Source organism: Cervus canadensis, chromosome 10 (assembly GCF_019320065.1).
Source record: "Cervus canadensis isolate Bull #8, Minnesota chromosome 10, ASM1932006v1, whole genome shotgun sequence".
NCBI classification, from domain to species: Eukaryota; Metazoa; Chordata; class Mammalia; order Artiodactyla; family Cervidae; genus Cervus; species Cervus canadensis.
Genome location: NC_057395.1, coordinates 2,686,000 through 2,709,723, shown reverse-complemented (window position 1 = coordinate 2,709,723; position 23,724 = coordinate 2,686,000). Strand labels below are relative to the sequence as shown.

At 39.6% G+C, this 23,724-nt stretch overlaps 2 protein-coding genes across 5 annotated transcripts in view; both read right to left on the bottom strand.

Moving 5' to 3' along the window:
* LOC122448353 (ankyrin repeat domain-containing protein 26-like) overlaps positions 1–15,541 on the bottom strand; it is a 57,200-nt gene extending 41,659 nt beyond the window's left edge. Inside the window, exons 1-6 of the mRNA XM_043479598.1 lie at positions 14,945–15,541; positions 11,990–12,104; positions 11,656–11,829; positions 7,445–7,551; positions 5,782–5,919; positions 1,621–1,688 (exon numbers count right to left, since the gene is read on the bottom strand). Of these exons, the coding sequence (XP_043335533.1) occupies positions 1,621–1,688; positions 5,782–5,919; positions 7,445–7,551; positions 11,656–11,829; positions 11,990–12,104; positions 14,945–15,174 (832 nt within the window). The 5' untranslated portion in view covers positions 15,175–15,541. The remainder of the gene's footprint in view (positions 1–1,620; positions 1,689–5,781; positions 5,920–7,444; positions 7,552–11,655; positions 11,830–11,989; positions 12,105–14,944) is intronic.
* A 1,374-nt stretch (positions 15,542–16,915) lies between these two features.
* ANKRD26 (ankyrin repeat domain 26) overlaps positions 16,916–23,724 on the bottom strand; it is a 71,099-nt gene continuing 64,290 nt past the window's right edge. For 3 of the 4 annotated variants that reach the window (XM_043479669.1, XM_043479667.1, XM_043479670.1), the window contains 4 exons: positions 22,964–23,181; positions 21,518–21,746; positions 19,023–19,068; positions 16,916–17,885 (listed from right to left, as the gene is read on the bottom strand). In XM_043479669.1, coding sequence (XP_043335604.1) covers positions 17,749–17,885; positions 19,023–19,068; positions 21,518–21,746; positions 22,964–23,181 — 630 coding nt within the window. In that variant the 3' untranslated portion in view covers positions 16,916–17,748. Of the gene's footprint in view, positions 17,886–19,022; positions 19,069–21,517; positions 21,747–22,963; positions 23,182–23,724 lie in introns of those variants that run through there. The other variant, XR_006271590.1, reaches the window with a different exon arrangement.

Below are 23,724 nucleotides of genomic sequence, written 5' to 3'. Positions count from 1 at the left end.
AAATGTTGACAGAAATCATGCTTTTTCAGGTTGGAAGGCATACATCATCAGATCCGAAGCTGATGAACAAGGGGAGGGAGGGAAGGAGGGAGGGGGTGATGGACTCTGGTGCTGTTGGACAACATGTCACATGCGTCGTCATGATCTGATGCTGGAGGGATGACTCACATGCAGTGACTCCACGGGGAGAGGAGTCCTGCAAGCTCGCGCCTGGAGGGCAGGGGCAGTGATTTTTAAGTGTTCGCACTCTGTGACATCAGAACAATGCTTCGTACATAAAAGACACTTGACAGTTATCTGTTTCATGAACAAATGAACAAATAAATAAGCATGTTTTCTTTGAAAATTTTGTTTAGAAAAATACAGAAAGTAACCAGGGACAACTCTATTCTATTCTGAGCATATTGAAAACCAAGACTCAATGTCATCTCTGTATCTCCTCTGACATATTAAACCAACCTACAGTTCTTTGATGGATGTTTTTATGTTCAGACACCAAGTCATGCCCAACTCTTGTGACCCCCATGGACTACAGCTCACCAAGCTCTTCTGTCCATGGGATTTCCCAGGCAAGAATACTGGAGTGGATTGCCATTTCCTTTTCCAGGGGATATTCCCGGCCCAGGAGTCAAACCCATAACACCTGCATTGGCAGGTGGATTCTTTACTACTGAGCCACCCTTTGATGAGATAGAGGTTTACTAGTTAAAGGTGTCCTCAGACAGCTTGGACAATGTGCTAAATGCCACAGTGAGGGACCCAACGCTGTTTTTGTTAATGTGACACATTTTGAGTGCTGTTATTAGAAACTCCAGAGTCCCAAGTTCATCTATTTGAATATGTATTACGAGAATCTTTTAACTGATGGCAAGAGAACATCTTGTTCTTACAAAACTATACTGTCATGACAATTATCCAACACAGAAGTAAACATCTGGTCCTAAGAAAGTCAACCTATCTCACTCTTTTTGGATCTGTAAGGAATGAAGCTGGTAATAGAGACCTGCTTAGTACAACAATAGGCAAAATAACTGGTTCTCAACCAGGCATTACTTTTCTGCCTTCTGTACTATTGGTAGGTATCTTTCAGAAATAATCTCTCACTGGTATGCTGCACACTGGCTCAGCTTTGCAGTTCTTATTGTTTATCATTTCTTATCCTACCAGGGAGGGATTATTGAGGTTCCCAGTTTTAATGATGGTAACTTTTTTAGTGATACCCATCACTACACAGTAACTAATAACTATTCATTCACTAAATGTAAACCATTTGTAAAAGTTAATGTTCACTTTCATAAGAAGTCCAATTTGCTATAATATGATTATAGATGAAATATACATCATACTAAAATTTTTTTTCTTATTTGCACAAAGATCTAATGTAGGACCATATTAAATACATGGATTTCTTTTCAGACAATACTGTCTCTGATTTTAAATTACCTACAATTCACTTCTTAAACAATTCTGAATACTAGACTGTTAAGAAATTAATTTAAAAAATAAAATACACGTGTAATTTACACTAACGTTTTCATACTTCTTTCATTATTGAAACTTCCTCACTCCTATTTATCTATGGTAGAATCACCAAGAGTAATTCTTTATCAGATGACGTACCTGGGTTGCTACTTTCAGGAGGAGTTTTAGGTCTCTCTTCTTTATATTTAGAAATCAGTTGGCGAATGCTATGTATTAAAAATGTGATAAATACGATTTTAATGCTAATATGAAAAACAACTACCAAATTCTTAGATCATTTCAGACAAGGTCAGAGATAATATCAAAACTTCATTTGTCCCATACATTTCAGGTTTCTAAGTTCTACAAACTTTTATTTAGCGTGTATTTATTTATTTTTTCATTTATTTCTATTAGTTGGAGGCTAATTACTTTACAATATTGTAGTGGTTTTTGTCATACACTGACATGAATCAGCCATGGATTTACATTTATTCCCCATCCCGATCCCCCCTCCCACCTCTCTCTCCACCCAATTCCTCTGGGTCTTCCCAGTGCCCAGGCCCGAGCACTTGTCTCACGCATCCAGCCTGGGCTGGTGATCTGTTTCACCCTAGATAATATACATGTTTCGATGCTGTTCTCCCGGAACATCCCACCCTCACCTTCTCCCACAGAGTCCAAAATTCTGTTCTGTACATCTGTGTCTCTTTTTCTGTTTTGCTTAGGGTTATCGTTACCATCTTTCTAAATTCCATATATATGCATTAGTATACTGTATTGGTCTTTATCTTTCTGGCTTACTTCACTCTATATAATGGGCTCCAGTTTCATCCATCTCATTAGAAACTGATTCAAATGAATTCTTCTTAATGGCTGAGTAATATTCCATAGTGTATATATACCACAGCTTCCTTATCCATTTGTCTGCTGATGGGCATCTAGGTTGCTTCCATGTCCTGGCTATTATAAACAGTGCTGCGATGAACATTGGGGTGCACGTGTCTCTTTCAGATATGGTTTCCTCAGTGTGTATGCCCAGAAGTGGGATTGCTGGGTCATATGGCAGTTCTATTTCCAGTTTTTTAAGAAATCTCCACACTGTTCTCCATAGTGGCTGTACTAGTTTGCATTCCCACCAACAGTGTAAGAGGGTTCCCTTTTCTCCACACCCTCTCCAGCATTTATTGCTTGTAGACTTTTGGATAGCAGCCATCCTGACTGGCGTGTAATGGTACCTCATTGTGGTTTTGATTTGCATTTCTCTGATAATGAGTGATGTGGAGCATCTTTTCATGTGTTTGTTAGCCATCTGTATGTCTTCTTTGGAGAAATGTCTGTTTAGTTCTTTGGCCCATTTTTTGATTGGGTCATTTATTTTTCTGGAATTGAGCTGCAGGAGTTGCTTATATATTTTTGAGATTAATCCTTTGTCTGTTGCTTCGTTTGCTATTATCTTCTCCCAATCTGAGGGCTGTCTTTTCACCTTGCTTATAGTTTCCTTTGTGTGCAAAAGCTTTTAAGTTTCATTAGGTCCCATTTGTTTAGTTTTGCTTTTATTTCCAATATCCTGGGAGGTGGGTCATAGACGATCCTGCTGCGATTTATGTCGGAGAGTGTTTTGCCTGTGTTCTCCTCTAGGAGTTTTATGGTTTCTGGTCTTACATTTAGATCATTAATCCATTTTGAGTTTATTTTTGTGTATGGTGTTAGAAAGTATTCTGGTTTCATTCTTTTACAAGTGGCTGACCCGTTTTCCCAGCACCACTTGTTAAAGAGGTTGTCTTTTTTCCACTGTATATTCTTGCCTCCTTTGTCGAAGATAAGGTGTCCATAGGTTCGTGGATTTATCTCTGGGCTTTCTATTCTGTTCCATTGATCTATATTTCTGTCTTTATGCCAGTACCATACTGTCTTGATGACTGTGGCTTTGTAGTATAGCCTGAAGTCAGGCAAGTTGATTCCTCCAGTTCCAATCTTCTTTCTCAAGATTACTTTGGCTATTCGAGGTTTTTTGTATTTCCATACAAATTATGAAATTATTTGTTCTAGTTCTGTGAAAAATACTGTTGGAAGCTTGATAGGGCTTGCATTGAATCTAGAGAAGAGCTAACACCTATCTTACTCAAACTCTTCCCGAAAATTGCAGAAGGTAAACTTCCAAACTCATTCTATGAAGCCACCATCACCCTAATTCCAAAACCAGACAAAGATGCCACAAAAAAAGAAAACTACAGGCCAATATCACTGATGAACATAGATGCAAAAATCCTTAACAAAATTCTAGCAAACAGAATCCAACAACATATTTAGCATGTATTTAAAGGAGAAAGAAAAGGAAGATGAAGTGGTCATGAACTGAGGGCAGTATAGCTCTGTTAATTAACTAGCCTGGCATATGAAAACTCCTTCAAACTTGGAAATCCCAGCTCTGTAACCAACTGCTCTTTGTTCCTGGTTAAGCTGCTTCTCTTCACTTCAAAGTCTTCCTCTACACAAATGGGGTCTTCCTGCCTTATTTCACTAGGGGATTAAGAAGATTTAATTAGCTAAGATGCCCCCCAAATGCTTGGAGAAACAGTCAAAGAATGGAATAATTTGTTCTTGAACTTTATTGCTGGAACTACTTAGGAATTCCAAGTAAAACCCCATGTGTGTTTTTTCATACGTTTAACACTCAAGGGAGGGCTGCACAAAACTGTGATTGATTCTGGTGATTAGCTATTCTCTGTGGTTTGTAATTTAGGGAATCTCAGCTCTTATATAATGTGCACCTTAATTTATTTATAAAACATGAACTCACTACATTAGATAAAATAATTAGCCCCCATCATTGCAGCTAATCACACCAAGAGCAGAAAACTAATCAAAACCAAGACCTGGCCTGGACCACTACTCTTCCTTCTCTACCTACTCAAACTCTGAACCAGCAGATCTTTCTGACAATGATGCTTAGTCTCCATGATCATCTCCAATTCACTTGGAAGACATATCCCTACTCCTACAGTGGATACTGGCAAGTCCTAGACAAGGCTTACCTCTCTGAATTCCAACTATCTTACTTGAGATTTAGGGATTTCTGGTGAATGGGTTCCTTATGAGGCAGACTCTGAAAACATTTAAGGTGGAGACAGATATAAATCCTTTGGAAGATTTTCATTATTGCAGGAAACAATCCCACGAGGGGCCAACTGTAATTTTGGAATCTCAGCCAAGCCGGCACCCACTACCCTAGGAAGGATGACAGGGAATCTATCACCTAAGAAAAGGTGCCCCCACAGGACAGAAAGCCGCCTGGAGGTTCAGGTCTAGAAACCAAGGAGGAAAGGAAGTCTGCTCAATCCCTGCAGGAGTGCTTGAACCTCTCTGACAGCCTAAAATGGTCCGAACTGACATCGGCTACCAGAAAAGATAAATAAGAGCCCCCACGGCCCCTCATCGTGAAGGTCTAGGCTCACACATGGCTCCACATGAGGCTTCTGAGTGAGGGGGGAGCCAGGAGCCCCAGCTGCCAGAACTGGGTGCTGGACTTCTGCACCAGTGACTTGAGCGACAAGCACATGTATAAAAACAAAGAAGCTGTGACTCTGAAGTTGACATGTGCATCACCATGAAGACTGGGGAACCTGGACCCGCAGGGGCAGCCTGGGAGTAAAGGTCAATTGTGAGCCGACTGTAGGAGAGTTTTTTTTTTTTTTCTTTTAAAATGATTTTATTAAAGGTCTTTATAGAGCAACATCCAGACTCCAGATCCAGCTGCCAAGGAGACCGTGTCAGGACCAGTTGTAGTAGCAGTACTGCAGCAGTAGAATCAATACAAGCAACAGAATGATGAGAATGAACTGTTTTCTTCCCTCCAAATGACTTGTGGAGGAGGACTGTCTCGTGGATCTTAGGGAATCCGCGAGGTTCTTGGAAAATTCAAGCAGGAGGAGCGTATAGAGAGGCAAGTCCTCAAGGGAAAACACAGGATTTGCTGCTGAACTGAATATTTCAAGACCCAAATAACTAGTTAGAAATATCACAACTGTGACACTATTTGGACCCCATACAGAGAGGTTACACTGGGAGTGAAATGGCTAATGTTAGGCTCTCTAAGGATCAAGGTCTACTTGTCCTGAGATAAAGAATCCCGAACCCACGGCCACATGTAACTAATCGGCCTTTTCTTGGCTTTCAGCTCATGAGGGGGAGCAGCTCACCACTATTCCCAAACTGCCTGCTCCAAACTGGAGCTCTCACTGGTCAGGTATTAGTAATAGTTAAAATTATTTTTGGCTGCAGTTTAGTGATAACTGGCATTTTGATGGGAACACTTACATATTAAAGCCACCAATAACAGCATATTCTTCTGCAGTCCATCCAAAAACATCTTGAGGAAAGATGTCAGCACCTTGCTGAAGAAGAAGTCTGACGATATTTGCTGATCCATTATTGACAGCAAGCATGAGGGCTGTTCTATAACAACAGAGAGATGACTTCAGCCTCAGGAAGTTTAGTTAACTTACTTAAACAACTACTTTGATACACTTTACCAAGTTAACATCTTGCCTTTCCATGAAGAACTGACCATTTACAGGCTCATGTTCATCTTTGTAAATTACCTCCAAGGTTAAAATGAAGGGATGGAAAAGAAGCCTCCTGTCCCACTGGGATGGCACGTAGCAGCAGTTACTATTTCAAAAGTCCCTGATGGGGACTTCCTTGGTGGACCAGTGGGTAGGACTTCACGTTCCCAATGCGGGGGGCCCAGGTTCCATCTCTGGTCAGGGAACTTGATCCCACATGCTGCTACTAAGGGTCCTCACAACTAGGACTCCACGCAGACAAATAAATAAATAAATGTTTTTTAAAAATAATAATAAAGTCCTTGATGGACAAGAAACAATGTTGAGGTCACTTATCTAAGGCAGGTGACTACTTAAGGGATGAATTCCCCATTTCCTCCTTAGTCTGATCTATTAGACTTCAAAGTTAGCGAGATGTAGGGTTAAGGAAAGGCTACTTGCATGCTCAAAACAAAAATATTAATAATAATGGGAATAAAAATAGTCTTGGTGGCAGTTAATGATGTTGACAAGCACGGGCTAGGCACTAAATGAAAACTATATATAAAATCTTTCTTACACATAGCCAACTTTGAAAGATGCATTACTATTCGCCTTTTGTCTCAGGAAACTTATTTGCTGATGTTAAGTAATGTGCCCAAGATCATAACCCTAACAGGTAGGAAAGCTAGGAATTGAACCCAGTCTGAATCTAAAGCCCATCATCTTCGTCTGTACCATCCACCTCTGACTTGTCTTTGTTAAAGGAACTGTTTATCCAATTATAGCTGTCTTTCTTCCTTCTATCTGCATTAAAAATGAAAACATCAAAATATACTAGAAATAAAAAATGATAAAAACTGATGAGCCCAGAGTATCTTCTGACAGCGATTAATAATCAATTTTTCGTTGCTGTTGTTGAGTCGCTAAGTTGTATCTGACTCTTGCAAACTAATAACATCAGCATTCTTCAAAGAAAGTAATTTAATCCAAAGAGTTTTCCAAAAGTCCTTTCTAAATCAAGTCCTTTATATTTAGTATGCATCTTTTAAAAATATATATACAAAGTAGAGGTTAAAGGATTATTTTAAAAGAATTAAGAAATTCGATACTGTCATAAGGTAAACTACAAAGCAGAATCAATATTTTATAAAGCTAATAAAACCAATATGAAATCCCTCAGCTACTATAAGATGGACCAAAAAGCAAACAAAAAAAACAGGTTGCATATGATATCAGTCAATATTATAAAAGAATATGAATCCTGCTATATATTCCTGCTATATATTGTTGTTCATAATTCCCCATCAGAAAATTTTATTTTCTACCTACGTGGTGATGTGTTGACCACAAACAAATCCTCTTATTAATTTCATCTTGGTATTACCACCCTAGAACAGCACTAAGGTTTTGAAAAAGAAAAAGAACAACTGTACCTTTTCAAGTTGTCAACCGCATGTATATTTGCTCCTTTGTTTAGGAGAAACTCCACTATTTGCTCTCTTCTTTCACTTATTCCAAGTAACAGAGGTGTGAGGTCACACTGTAAAACAGGGAAGACCATTTCTAATGTACACAGTCAACCTATTTCTAAACTGAAATTAAAATCGTGCAAGAGATTCTCTGAACTGAAACATATAATTCAGAAGGTAAATAAAAGGGAGCCCCCTCTTCATCCCCCTGTGCACCTTCTTTCTCTTTAATATGCTTCTCCTCTGGGACTTCCCTGGTGGTCCAGTGGCTAAGACTCCAGCTCCCAGTGCAGCGGGTCTGAGTTCCATTTAGCTACTAAATCAACTGCATATTTTAGGAACAATGCTGAGGCAGAAATATATATTATCTGTAGTATGCATAACCGATCCACGGATGACCATGAGTAAACTCAAGGTTTACAGACAGTCCAGTGGGAATATTCTCTACATGAACATGCAGACGGTAAACCTTTTTTGTTGTTTTTTTTTTCAAAAAACCAAATGTGGGAACCATGTTTTACGGCTTTCTCAGAAATGTCTCCTGGAATTTAATCTCACTCATTCTCTCCTCCTTGCTTGCTCCCCACAACCTGCCCCCCACCCCCACCCCTACCCCTCTTAAGTTAGATGTTCTGGCTGACAGGTCAGCATTAGCCAAATGCTATCTGCACGTAGAATGACCCCCCCTCCCACCTTATCTTCAAAGACCTTTCTTGGTGACTCTTATGTGATTACCTCCAGACCTCCAGGAGGAAGCTTCCACAATCCCAAAATTCTGGTCTTTGACTGGCTTTACTACTCTTAGTTAAAGATTACAAGATAAGTTACCAACAAAAAACACGCTCAGCATTTTCTTGGGCAGTTTCTCTTCTGCAAACTCTCCCTGCGCTCTCTCTCATCATCTTGTATGTTTCTGAGAAATATTCATTGTGAAACTACCACAATCAACTTAAAAATTCTAATTCAAAAAATTTAATCCCATTCTTAAGAGATCCTTTCAAAATATGAAATCAATGATTACTTACATTGTCTTTAAACCCTGGAAATATTTATCAAAATAAACTATAAAACAAAAATTGGAAACTCAAATGTTTATGGAGGAAAATCTGGTGAACTGAGAAAGTGAAAAAGCCAGGTGAGGCCAGTAACTCCAAGAATACATGCCCCATATCGAAGGGGTGGCCTCTGCAGGCAGACCAAACAGGAGGATGGGCTCAAGGGGGACCAGATTTGGTTCTTGGAGAAGCCTGAACTGCAGACTTCTGCATGAGTCTCCTAAATTTTAAATGTTGACTCAGCGTGTCAACTAAACGAAACGTATCCAAGGGCCACGTTTGGTCTATGGCCCACTTGCAGCTTTACGTTTACTGTTTCCAAACAGGTGGGTATAAAGCAAATATTGTATGTGAAAACTTTCCTTTCTTTACTATCATATGTTTCACAAAAAACATGGGTCCCAATATGTAATAAATATGGCTATTAAGACTCATAACTCAATTAAAAATAAATTCTTTTAAAAAGACTCATAACTCACACATCAAGAATGTTTCCACTGCCTGTTGAAACTACAATCTGTCTCCAGAATTCTTCTAGATTGTTAATCAAATGGATAATGAGGTCCGAAGACTGCTGAAACTAAATTATTAAAACAATTCCCATCTGTACTGTTACTAACTTCATGGGTTTTAAAGCTCTCATCTCCTTATGCCAGGGATCAGCAAATCTAACACACACACTGCAAGAGTCTGTCCTACAGCTGACACCAAAAAAAAGCTCATGAGTTACTATTACCGCACTCAGGAAAACCCTGTTGCTAACAAACATCTGTTGACCTAATGACCTGGATGACAAGAGAAGGTGCAAAATCCTTAAAGGGTCAGACTCTACAGCTGAAGTGACTTCGCCATGAGCAAATCTCCATTCAGTGGAGAGTCACTGAATGATTGATTAGTGGTTGGAAGGAAAATGAGTTATTGTTCAAGCCAATAGATATTTTCAATAAAACTTTTTTAACTTCTCAATCACAGAGGCAGAGAAAAAGTCAGGCTAATATTGTGGGAAAGGAGGGAGCTGACGGAAATACCTAGTAGTTATCAAACTCCAACTCTTCTAGAGATTACTTTTCTTTCAGATAGGTGCATTTAGAAATTATACTTATTCACTCCATAGTTCTTCATCAAGGACTATACCAGAATATCAAGGAAATAATTCTAAATACACATGTCCAAGACTCCCTTGATTTATTCAGTCAAAATCTTCAGAGAACAGCCTAGGCTTATAAATTTTTTAAAATAACTTTTCCCAAGTGATTGCAGTTCACCAGCACAATCTAGCGAGAGTAAGTGCAGCAACCGCTCCAGTATCATCTCTTACCCACATGGCCAATTCCTTCTATTACTTGAGGATTTGAAAAAAAAGAAAAGTGTAAGACGTAAGAGTCATCAAAACTGCAAATTCTTTAATTTTCCTCAGTAAACAGTGTTAGAACAGGGACTGGTAAACTCAAAAGGCAACCTGATCTCATTATTTATAAACCTCTTACTTTCCATCAAGACATTCTAGATTGAAGAGCAGAGTCTAGACTCTTATCTAAGTGGCTGTTTCTGTCAGAATAGGATAAGATGTCAGTTAATTATTTGTTCTTCTCTCTTATTTCCCACTTAATCACCACCTGTTCACTGCCAATCTGATTTCCTCAGTCTTCCTAAAACTGGTATCTAGGCAGATTTACAATTCACTCACTCTCTTTCTTAAAATAACAACTACTATCCCTGAAAACTGAAAAGCACCTTACAGAAATATATAAACTGAAGGGAATAAAAAGCAAAAACTAAAACCTCAGGATTCCATGGTGGTACAGTGGCTGGGTCTCAATGCTGCCAGTAAAGGCGGCCTGGGTTCAACCCATGGTCAGGAAACTAGATCCTGCACGCTGAAGCTAAGCCCAGCACAGCCAAATAAATAAATATTAAAATAAATAACTCCTCTTCTTGGCATTTCCCAACTGCCACAATTCCAGCCTGACTTGCACTTCTCACTTGCTCGCTCCTTTCCTTTCCTTTTGCCCCTTAAGACTTGGGCAGTGAGAGAGAAACCGTGTTTATATAAATCATCTTTCATAAAATGGGAATTTGTCAAAGACAGCAAGATTTCTATTATGTTGTAAAATGCTTTCGTTACGTTTGAATTTTAAGACAAAGTCTACTTCAGAGGGAAATTTTGTTTCACTGTGTTATTTTACATTAATTAGGGGAAAAAAAATTGAGTGGGGGATATATATGGAAAAAGTTTTACGTTTAAAAACTGCATGTTACCACAAATATCTGCCATAAACACCTAAGAGAACACTTGACTCTCTAATGCTTCTTTAGAAACATCACAATTTAAAGTGCAATCTTAGACAATTTGGTTCTTTCAAAATACTTTCACTCGGGGAAGGCTGCAGCTTCCAAACACAGAAAACGGAGCCCTCCTCTGAGAGCGGAGGGAGCTCCTGGGGGGCTGCAGCGGCGGGACGTCACCTGCTTCCTGGAGAAAGAGCAGGAGGGGCAGCTTCGCCATCACCAGCTCCGCACGCTCAGCTGCAACCCCGCGAGCAGCTCCCCGGGGCTGAGCGCGGGAGACCCCGAGGTGTACATGGCGAACCAAGTGGTCACCAGCGCAAGGGAACGCCCTTGCTGGGAGTCAAACATCACCTGACCCTCTTGGCCAGACCTCAGAACCCCGGGGTCCTGGAGGGCTCAGGGTCCCTGGCCTGCTGCCTCCCAGGCCCACGTGCACTCACCCGGCTCCCCCTCATGGGCACTGGGTCTCCTTCCTCCTCCCGCCCACCCCCAGGGGCACCCATTCCCTGAGCCCCTGGAAGCAGCCATTCCTCACATCACTTCACTCCCCCCAGGCCTTCATCATTTGTGCGCCCTGAGCCTACCACCCACTCCCGGGCACGTTCTGATGGGAAATCTTCCTTCTGGGGTAGACGGGTGGCTGGGAGACAGAGCTTTGTCCTCTCTGTGGACACAGACACACCTCCTACCCCTGCATTGGCTGTGTTTCCATGGTAACAGGTCCTGATGGACACTATTCAGTTTACCTATTTACATAGTTACAAATAAAACACTTCTAGCTTAAAAAAATGCTTCACAAATATTTTGTAAATAAAGTTAGTTGAGTTATACCTTGTTCCTGGCTTCTATATCGGCGTCGTAGGAAAGCAGCTTTGCTGCGAGTGATATATTCTGGCAAAAGACGGCACAGTGGAGCGCGGTGTTCCCGCGGACATCCCTGACGTTCGGGTCCGCACCGTGCGCCAGCAGGAGAGTCGCGCACTCCTCCTCTTGGCATTCCACGGCCTGTCAGTGTGTGCCAAGAAACACAGTGTCAATTCTAGGAATTCAAAGTACACAGTCCACAAGCTTCACCAGTTTGCTCTATCTAAACGAGATAAATTCACTTTTAGCCTCAGTAATTAAATCCATCCATCTCATGTGGACACGGTTCGCTGCCCCATACCTTCATCAGCGCGGTCCGGCGTTCATTGTCACAGAGGTTAAGCAGGCATTTTCTCTCCAGGAGGAGAGTTACCACCGCTGTATGGCCATTGGCACAGGCCAAGTGAAGGGCAGTCCTACAAAACCAAGAGGAGTGTTCAGGAAACTGTAGTGTTACTGTTTCAAAATACACAATTGTTCCTGTGATTGAAAACAGTCAATAGCATGCTATTCCTATCCCTCTGAAACAAATATTTCATTTCCTTCTGGAGAAAAACATTATATATTAGCATTAGCTCTTCTTAACACAGTAATGAAAGAACAATCTACTTGAATAGAATGACCTTGACCTTGAGATTCAGCTCAACATGGGTTTGAATTTGACTTTTACTCTGTCACTTATTAGCTGTTGCTCAGCCTCTCTGTGCCTCAATTTCCTCATCAACAGAATGGAGAGAGAGAAGTAGTTCTGTCACAGGACACCACTGCGATGCTTAAATGAGATCCATGCAAAGAGTTTAGAACCGTTCCTGGCACAGGGAACAGCTCAATAATTGTTAGGTAATATAATCATACTTATTACTATTACTACTATTTTATAAGGACAAAACTCCATGAAGTCAAAGGGGATCACACCTCCTTTGCAGATACATTTTAAGGATTAGAGACAACATTGTACTTCAGTGATTCTAATATGTTCATTTTCTCACATTTTAACATCTCTGATATTGGAATTAAATTTATAATTCACAATGTCTGTACAACTATAATTGGTAGCATTTTTGTTTGTTCATTTCTCATTTCTCCTGTTGATCTAATTACCATAAGGTCTTTTTGTCTAAAGTTGCTTCTTTTTAATTAAAGTATGCTGCTGCTGCTGCTAAGTCACTTCAGTCGTGTCCGACTCTGTGCGACACCATAGACGGCAGCCCACCAGGCTCCACCGTCCCTGGGATTCTCCAGGCAAGAACACTGGAGTGGGTTGCCATTTCCTTCTCCAATGCATGAAAGTGACAAGTGAAATTGAAGTCGCTCAGTTGTGTCCAACTCTTCCCGACCCTGTGGACTGCAGCCTACCAGGCTCCTCTGTCCATGGGATTTTCCAGGAAAGAGTACTGGAGTGGGGTGCCATTGCCTTCTCCATTAATTAAAGTATAGATGATGCATATTACATATTATTATATATTATAGGTACACAACATAGTGATTCACAATTTTTATAGGTCATACTCCATTTAAAGTTATTATACAATATTTGCTATATTCCCCATGTTGTACAATATATCCCGGTAGCTTGCAGGATTTTAGTTCCCCAACCAGGTATCAACCCTGGGCCCACAGCAGTGAGTCTTAACCACTGGACAACCAAGGAACTCCCTAGATTCCCTTGACTTCTGAAAAGGCTGAAAGTTGTGAGAAGATATCAATCCTCAAAAAAAATTCTCAAAAAAATTGAAAGTGAGAAGTCATTTTTATCTGTGCACATTCCTATTAGTGCCAAAAAGACAAGCCCTGTCTGCTAATCTGACTTGCCTATAGACAGCTTGATCTACAGAGAGTTTTAAATTTTTTGTGTTGTTAAAATGTTAAATCAACATCCAGATTTCTTTTCTTCTCTTTTTTTTATATATGCCGAAATCCAGGAAACTCCAGAATTCTTACTTTTGAAATCCTTCTCAGAAGGTCGTTGGGGTGGGCGGGAGGCTCACAAGGAAGGGGATATGTGCATACTTACACCTGATTCATGACGTCATACAGCAGAAACAGCACAACACGGTAAAGCAATTACTCTCCAATTAAACAATTAAGGTTAAGAAACAGGACAAATAGAAAAAACAGAAGGTCTCTGTCAGCAGATAAAAAAATGTATAAATAGGAATTTGAGTTTTATTCTGGTACTTTTCTCACTGTGCATATTTGAAATGTTTGATCCATACTCAGTCTGAACTTTTTGGTGAGATAAAAATTGAGCTACTTTTCTCTTTTACCAGGTTATATCTCCACCATCTATACACAGTTTATCATTTCTAACAGAAAAGGTCATCATTATCAAGTTCTAAAGTTTTACACACATTTGGGTGTTTGGGCATTCTGTTCCATGCATTTCTCTATCTTTTCAGTTGTTAGTAAATGAACACTTTGTGGGCACTTACAGCACATTTTGATATCTAGAAGGGCACATCTTCCTCTACTATACAAAACTTTTAATTTCATCACAACAATTAAAGACAGCATACGTAACCCAAAATCTTTAAAACCATGAAATGTTGATTTGGTTTAAATATAGAAAGACCACACATCCTAAGAAAATGTCTTCCTATTCAAGGGCACAGCCAGCTTCCTACTTCAAAGCTGTCTTCTAAGGTCCTTCAGCAAAGAATGCATATACCTAAGTGTACACTGATATAAAATGGATACTGAACTGTATCTAAAGAATTTTTAATCCAGAAGTTGATTTGGCATGGTAATTATTTTGCTCACTAAGCAGTGTTCTATAATATATAACCTTATGGTATAAAAATGTATACATTAACAATAAGATATTGACAACATCAGAAATCTGTCCACTGCCATGATCCACAAGAGGCGATCCATGAAGAAGTGCTTTCATAAATCACATGAGAAAAAATGTGAGAGCCAGGAGGTTCAGAAGATTTCTTGAAGGCTATATAACTTCAGAGCTCTTATTCATGAGTACATCATGCTAACCCAAGCAAATAAAAAGTAGGAGGAAGAAAGGAAAAACAGATGCTATTCATGTTTCATTTCACTTCTGTGATTACCAACATTCAGTTAAACGACTTCAAAACTATCAGTAAAGTGCTCTATGAGGGGAATTATAAGTGGGTCCAAAACCAGCTAAGGCTTTTGGCTGCCTATAAAGTCTGTGGGGTGCTGGATCCCAGGAAGGTATCCAGAAGTCTTGGAGGGGAAACTCACAGGAGGGATCTCTGCCAGGCCCTGCCACCCCACTTACCTGTTCATCTTGTCCCTGTCGTTCAGGCCATTTTTTCCAAAAAACAGAACCTGCTGCACTTTGGCTACATTGCCCACAATGGCAGCTTTGTGGATCTTTCTGAGGTCCTTGTATCGGATGTGGTACCCGGGCTGGAAGTTGATTCTATCACTGCTGTCTCTCACCGGGTTGATGGAGGAGCCAAAGGGCGACACTCCCTTCTTACTCCCGAAGCCAAAAATCTTCTTCATCGCAGAGCCTAGGGACTCCGAACACACCTCACCTCCCCCTTGGCTCTTCACAGTCCCCTAAACACAACACAAGCGCTACAGATAAGTCAGAGTGGTCCCACCACAACCTCCCAGTTGGGAAGCTCAACGGTTTGGAATCTTTCATCCCAGAATGATGGTTGCTAAGCGACACTTCTAAACGCATTGCCCGTGCGCACAGAGGCCTGGCGTGCCAGACTGCCCACTGCTCATATGCAAGAACTGTTAAGTTCATTGCCTGAAAGAAACAAATAATATCAATAAACCCTTACCGAAACTAAGAAGGAAAGAGAGGAAACTCAAATAAATACAGAAAGGAAAGTGACATTATAACTGTATAACTGTCAAAATAACTATAGTATCCAAAGCAATCTATAGATTCAGTGCAATTCCTATCAAATTACCAATGGCATTTTTCACACAACTAGGACAAAAATTTTACAGTGTGTATGGAAACAAAAGACCCCAAACAGCCAAAGCAATCTTGAGAAAGAAAAGCAAGAGCCGACAGAATCAGGTACCCTGACTGCAGACTACTCTGCAAGCTTCAGTAAATCAAAACACAGTACTAGCACAAAAACAGAAATATATTGAATGATCAATGGAACAAGACAGAAAGTCCAGAGAGAAACCTACGTAACTGTGGTCAGTTAATCTAGGACATTGGAGGCAAGACTATACAAAGGAGAAAAGACAGTCTCTTCAATAAGTGGTGCTGAGAAAACTCAACAGCTACATGTATAAGAAGGAAATTAGAACACCCCCTAACATCATACGCAAAAATGAACTCAAAATGGACTAAACACCTAAATATAAGACAGGTCCTGTAAAATTCAGAGGACAATATAGGCAGAACACTCTCTGACATAATTGACAGCAGTATCTTTTTTCATCCACCTCTTAGAGTAATGAAAATAAAAACAGAAATAAGCAAATGGGATATAATTAAACTTAAAAGCTTTTGCACAGTGCAGGAAATCATAAACAAGACAGACAACAACCCACAGAATGGGGGACAATATTTGCAAATGATGCAATTGACAAGGGATTAATCCCCAACATATTCAAACAGCTCAAAGAGCTCAATATCAGAAAACAAACAACCTGATCAAAAAATGAGTGTAAGATCTAAATATACATTTCTCTAAAGAACACCTATAGATGACCAAAAAGCACATGAAGGGATGCTCAGAAAGGATGCTCTGCATCACTAATTAGAGAAATGCAGAAATACTATACTAAGGGATCATTTCACACCAATCAGAATAGCCACCATCAAAAAATATACAAACAATAAATGCTGGAGAGAGTGTGGAGAAAAGGGAACCCTTCTACACTACTTATGGAATGCAACTAGGTACAGCCACTGTAGGAAACTCTATAAAGATTTCTTTAAAAGCTAAATATAAAGTTGCCATATGATTCATCAATCTCAGTCCTGGGCATATATCTGGAGAAAACCATAATTCAAAAAGGTACATGCACCCCAATGTTCATTGCAGAACTATTTACAATAGCCAAGACACTGAAGCAACCTAAGTGTCCATCAACAGAAGAATGGATAAAGAAGATGTGGTGCACACACACACACACACACACACACACACACACAAAATGGAATATTACTCGGCCATAAAAAGAAATAATAATGTTATTTGCAGCAACACAGATGGATCTCGAAATCATAATACAAAGTGAAATAACTCAGAGAAAAACAAGTATCACATCACTTACATGTGGAATTTAATAAAAATAAGCTTATTTACACAAGAGAAACCAACTCAAAACATCTCAAAATCAAATTACGGTTATGAAAGGGGAAACATGAGGGGAAGAATAAATTAGGAGATTGGGATTAACATATATACACAATTTTCTAGTAGTCACGTATGGATATGAGAGTTGGACGATAAAGCAGGCTGACTGCCAAAGAATTAATGCTTTTGAACTGTGGTGTTGAGAGTAGAGGCTTGAGAGTCCTTGGACTGCAAGGAGATTAAACCAGTCAATCCTAAAGGAAATCAATCCTGAATATTCATTGGAAGGACTGATGTTGAGGTTGAAGCTCTAATACTTCAGCCACTTGATGTGAAGAGCTGACTCATCAGAAAAGACCCTTATGCTGGGAAAGATGGAAGGCAGGAGGCGAAAGGGGACACACAGGACGAGACGGTTGGGAGCATCACTGACTCAATGGACATGAATCTGAGCTACCTCCACAAGATAGCGGAGGACAGAGGAGTCTGGCGGGCTGCAGTCCATTGGTCGCACAGAGTCGGACATGACTGAGTGACTAACACTTTCATTTTGAATATGGAAAACTTAACAGTGCTGGTTTTTAAATCACTTAAAAGTAAGTTAGCTGCAGAGAAAATACTTAGTATCAAAAGTACTTAGATACTACTGTTTAAAAGTAGTATTTTTAAAATACCATTAAATTTTCATCACACACACAAAAATAGTTCCCTTTAATAAAGATTTTCTCATCATGTTTAATGAGAAACAACTAAAATGTCATGAAAACAGTCCAGAAGGGAAATTTTTACTATTTATCTTTCAGATCATATATTTTTTCTTCAAAACCTGTACATATTCTTGTGATGTTTTCAAAAGCAGGTCCTCATACAGATTTGACCCATCTGTAGCTCCTAGAGGAGACAATCCATAGGACTCAGATTCAAATTCAGCAGCAGCTGGAAAGAAAAAGGATCACATTCTTTATCTAAAATACTTGAGTTAACTCAGTATTAGTAAAAAAAAAAAAAAACAACATAAAAACAAAAACCTGAGATATTTCTAAGTGCTCTGAAAAATGAAACATATCTATAGATGACAGAAAACAAAATACAAGACTACAATTATATAATCAGCCCATGGTCCCACATGTGGCTGAGTATCAGAGCTTCTGGCTTTCTCATTCTTCATTCATCTACTCAATAACTATCTGCTAAGGTGCTGTGTCACTGGAATTACAAGATGAAGGTGACCCAGTCCACCCTGAGAAATGACAATGCCATAAACTGGAAAAACAGATAAACAGGCAATTTCCATACAGAGTTACAAATACTAAGACAGGTATACAAGACTGCACAGGGAACACTCAGAAGGGACAGCCGGCTTTGTGTCAGTACTGCCAGCTTTCTGGTGGAGGTGCTATGGAAGCAGATGCCTGAAGGACAGGAGAAAGTACAGGAGACGGAGGGGAGAAGCACGTACAAAGACCGGAGGTGAGGAAACGAATCTGTGGGATCCTACAGAGTCTGGCTGGTTAGATGCAGAGCTACGGGGCAGAGTAAGGTGGTAAAGAGATAAGGCCAACTACTTTCGAAGGACCCAAATTGATGCGGGTGTTTGGAGCTTTTCCTGAGGGCAAGAGATAAAGTAGCGACAAAGTCAATGACACAGAAATTATAAGGCGGCCATCAGGTGACAGCTATGCAAACATGACTGCCTGAGTCTGGGTGTTCTAGCCTTAACCGCTACCAGCGCTGAGACAGTGTGGACGCCATGCTTCCTGAGAATGGCGTCAGGGCGCAGACGGACAGTTCCTCAGCGATGGCAGCAGTAGAGGAAGGATGCAGCCCGAAATACACAGAAATACATAGACCTTTGGAGATTTTTTTTAAAACTATGGAACATGATGGATAAATGAGGAAGAATATTTTTCACTATGACTGCTCATGCTTTTACATTTTTCATTAGCTATGGATAAGAAAAAATATTTAACATAGTATCTGTTATCCAAACAATGGAAAGAGATGCCATTTACTGTTTACAGTCTATTTCAGAAATCAATGTCTAAATTTAATTCATACATTTTGGCAACATACCTTCTCTTAGCTCTCTAGTTATACTCCTGTCCAACTCCTGCCGCATCTGAAATAAGTCAAATGTTATTTATCTTTAACTTAAGCAAGAGATATTATCATAGGAATGTTATACAGCTTACTAAATGTGACATTTAAATAATACTTTTAGAGACTAGACCTAACTTGAAGATTACTTAAGTAGAAAAATAATCACATAAAGAAAATGAATTCCTACTTATTCCACTTATAGACAACAGAGAACATATATATGGAACGTTATTTAATCTGATAAAAAGTACAATAAATATCAGTCTATGGAGTACATAGAATTTCAAATTAGAGAATGATCCATAATCCTAGGAATGACCCACAAGATTACTATCTTCTCCCCCCTCACAGCTCCTGCCCTAAATACATACTTCCAAGACCTTTATTTTGATTTCTAGGTGAGGATCCTGTTCAAATGGAGGAAGTAGTTTGAGTCGAATGTTATTAAGGAGAACACATCTGCAATTTTCTTTAAACTTCTCCATTTCACGAAAACACAGAAAGGTGAGAAAATTATACACAAGAAAACAATGTACCAGCAAGTTTTTATTCTAAAGGTGTTTAGTGAGAAGGATTCTCTCATAAGTGTTCATTTCCAAGCTATGTCCCATAGACGTGGTAGGTCCCACAGGGATCACTGCAGGGTTGAGGGACGGAGAAATCACAAGTGCAGGACCTCTGGCCATTCCTTTGGCTAAAAGGCTTTATACTTCTCTCCGTTTTATGTAATATGGTTCCCACAAAAGTTTTTTTTTTTTTAAAGAAAGGTTGTTTTCTTTGGAAAAAAAAAACCACAACTTTTTTTAAGGTATGAGAGTCACGATTTAGGCAAAGTTTGTAATTCTACAAAAGAAGTAATAAAGCCAATGACTTTCTTAATGAGTCCAGAGTCCTATGCCAGCTACTTCCTCAGATTAAGAAAAAACACATAGATTTTTAACTGTAACGTAGAGAAAATGAATATGTAAAGCCTTCTTACATAGTTCAACAAGACTTGTGGCATGACATGACATAGGAGCTTTCTAACTAAATCATGTTTTAAAGGCAAGAACAAGAATAAATTATTGTCAAACTCCTATATGTAGCAGTCAGTTGATACAGTTAATTTATAAAGCATAAATTTTTTAAAAACACAAGACAGGGAACTTGAAGGAGAAAAGTTCCAAGGTGAGGACTTCTACTCCTACCCTCCTTATGAGAGGTGAGGACAGCTACAAAATGGGTGAGTTTGGGAGAAGGAACTTCTCCCAAAGTGCTTGCTTGGTTCCAAATCTCTTCTTTGACAAGATGTTATGTGCCCACAACATCGTGAACCTGAGTCTGCAGTAGGCAGCCTGCCCCTGGGACGGGGGTCAAGCATTTGCTTCCTCCTCTGAGGCCTGCGTGGGGCAGTGTCTGACTTGGGATGAAGTGTTGGGAGGCCCGCTGTGACTGCACAGCTAAAGCACGTCCTCCAGGTTCACGGCTCTCAAGTACTAAGACCCAACGTAGCCGCAGTGCTGTCGAAGAAACCTTAGATTGCTCTCCTATGATGGCAAGAAGCCAAATGAGAAAGCAGGTTGAGACTGCATTTAACAAGGGCTACTTTTATCTGCACCATAAACATCATGAAAACACTATCAAAACGATAAACCCGGGTGCACTGACTGAAATGGATATTTTAATCACAATGATTAAACAGTGAAAACTGGCTGCAATTTAAAGACTCCCCATCATTGCTATCTTAGATACCATTCATCCAGGTGATATCAAGATAGAGATAAAGTGAGCTTCATTTATAATTTTTAAATGTTTGAATATACTACAAATCTAGAAGTATTCTACAAATGCTCAGCAAGATTTTTTTTTAATTAAAAAAAAGCTATAGGTAAAATAGTAATTAAAGAAAATGACAAAAATGTCATTTTTGTAAGAAATGACAAATTTTATGTAAGAAAATGACAAAAAATGTTAAGCTAAAACTAGAAATTAATGTTTTGGTTTAGTACTATAAGCTTATTTATTTCATAAAAAGGATTTATCTAGGATTCCTTAAAACAAAAAGCATCCATATGTGGTTAGTGTTCAGATGCCAGTGATTCACTTATGCTTAGAGGTAGAAAAACTTTGCTGCGTACAGCAGAGCTTGGAAATGATTATGAACCATTGCCAACTGAAATCAATTAGAAAGGAAGTGAAACATCTAAAAGAATACTTTTGGATACTAGGCAATAAGATTTTGTTTCTAAAGTAGAATTTAAACACAGCTTTTTGAGAAATTTAATAGTTTAGTAAGTATCTCTTAAAATCAAGAACTCTGGGACCAAAAAAATCATAAAATTTCTGTCTCCTTTATTAGCACAGCTAATTATGACTTTTACTTAGGGTGCATTAAGTCAAATAAACAACTCAGAAGTTCACCAAATTAAAAACAAGGATCATTCATATCAGAAATCTGAAACCCAGTGAAAAAAGATAACAGAACTAACCTTGGTCAAGTAAGTCTCCATGCTGTCATCTGAACGGCGTGGAATTGAGGTAGAAAACCCTCCATTTGCTCGTGGAGTAAGACTTTCATGGAGCACTAAAGGATTATTGAAATTTCCAACACAAGGGGGCTCCAGGACTGGCCTCGTGCTAAGAGTGCTGAGTAAAGATCTGTTCTGCTGCTTCTCCACTTCAAGTTTGGTGTTGATCTCTGCCAGCCTCTCATGAGTCCTGGGGAAGATGGAAAACACCAACCTTGCTCATGTTTCCCTAAAGGATTTGCATTTTTTAAGTTGCCGTATAGTAAACGGAATTCCCATTAAACTGTTTGAACCCTGAACACATAGAGCGGGCCTCCTGTAAACAGTGACAGCTGTAACCTTGCTCTAAAGAAGTGCACGTCTCTGGGGCTCCTCAGGTAACAAGTCACCGCTGGGAGAGGAGAGAAAGGGCGTCAGAGAGAAAGGGAGGTGGGCCCACAGTGACCCCTGCTGCCTCTGGGACACGCCTGCCCCCAGGAAACAGTTCAGGGGTGAAGGGACACACCTCCCACAAAGCTGCGTTCAAGCATTTGCTTTCACCACCCTTGTGTACACGTATCACTCACGACCTCGGAGAAATTAAGCATTTGGCTCTGAGGTGTCATCTAGAGTCACAATCTTGAGGGGAGGACAACAAAGTAAATGGGTAACTGAGAAGAGCTAAAACAGCCCCAGGAACAACTACAAGTATCCCCTGCTGTTCCAAAGTGCACTTTATGTTACTTCGCTTATAGGAAAGGCCTACATCAACATCTGTTTTTGATAATCAAAAAAAACAAAAATTTTTTTTTGAAGAGGCTTTTTGGTTTCATATAAAAAGGTTCAGTGTACGTTTTACAGAGAGAGGCATCGCGCTGGCCAAGCAGGGAGACTGGCCCCACGGAGCTCCTTCCCGGAAGCCACACCCCACATCTCAGGTCAAGTTACCTATCTGGGAGCACCTGTGTTTCACTTGTGCATACTCACTTTATGTACCAACTAGCCAAACGTGTCCTCGGGTCCCTTCTTCTTTGCTTTATGCTGTTTTGGCTTATGAAAGGCTTCCTGGGAAAGCTCTGCTTTCAGACACTGGGGAAAGCTGGACTCAGCCCTGGAGGTGCGATCTGCCCTTTCAGTCCTCCACACCCCTCAGTCAGGTCACCATGCTACTTCTAGCCACTCTGTGAATTATCCTGCCTTTCACCCCTGTGTTCATTGCCCCCAGTTTCAGAAGTATGCCTTTATGCAGTATAGAAAAACCTAAAAGGACACAGTATTAATAGCTTGTCCTAGGGCGCCCTCTAGCAGTGACCATCTAGTCAGCTTTCACTTCCTACTAATTTCACCAACCGCGCTCTAAAAAAATTAAGCTTTAGAGACAAATTAACGAACTAAATTTAGTTTCTGTGATTCTGTGTTTTGACTTACTTGTCTAGTTTACCTTCCAATGACTTTCTAACTGCTAGTTCTACCAGGTAGAGATGCTTATATTTTTCCAACTCTGCTTTATGAGAATCTTCTTGCAAAGTTTTCACCTTGGAGAGTTCAGATTCCAAGTCTTTAATTCTGAGTTCCATCTGACTTCTTATGGAAGCATTATTCTTCTCTTGTAACTGCTCTAAGTTCTCTTGAGATGCTGCTTGTATCTAAGGCAAATTTAAAAAGGTAACATTTTAAAAATAATCATTAACCTGGAAAATGATATTTCCTCCCTTATGTTTTGAGTCTGTGATTCAGAAAGCAATTTGAAAGGTTAAAAAAAGAGAGAGCAGAAGTTTAAAACAATTATTGTCAATGTGAAGTGAATTAAATCTGAATTATAAAATTAAAGTGGGATTATTGTTAGAGTGGTGCTTATATAATCTGATAATTCAAAGAATAAGAGGATTAACTTAAAATTTTAAAACTTGAAGAAGACAACTTGAAAATAATTCAAGAGGATGGTACCAGTTCTAAACCACAATATTTTCTTTTCCTCCTAGTAGTCTTCTTTTATACCAATTGGTCTTATACATGAAAGGATTCTCTAGTGAGAATCACTCTGAAAGGTCAATTTGGTGATAACTGTGATGGAAACGGAAATACTTAAAGGGAGAAACAAGTGTCCCCTGCCTTCCAGAAAACTACCAAACCAACTGCTCTACGGGAAATAGAGCAAACACATAAGCTGTATACATCCAAAACGTAAT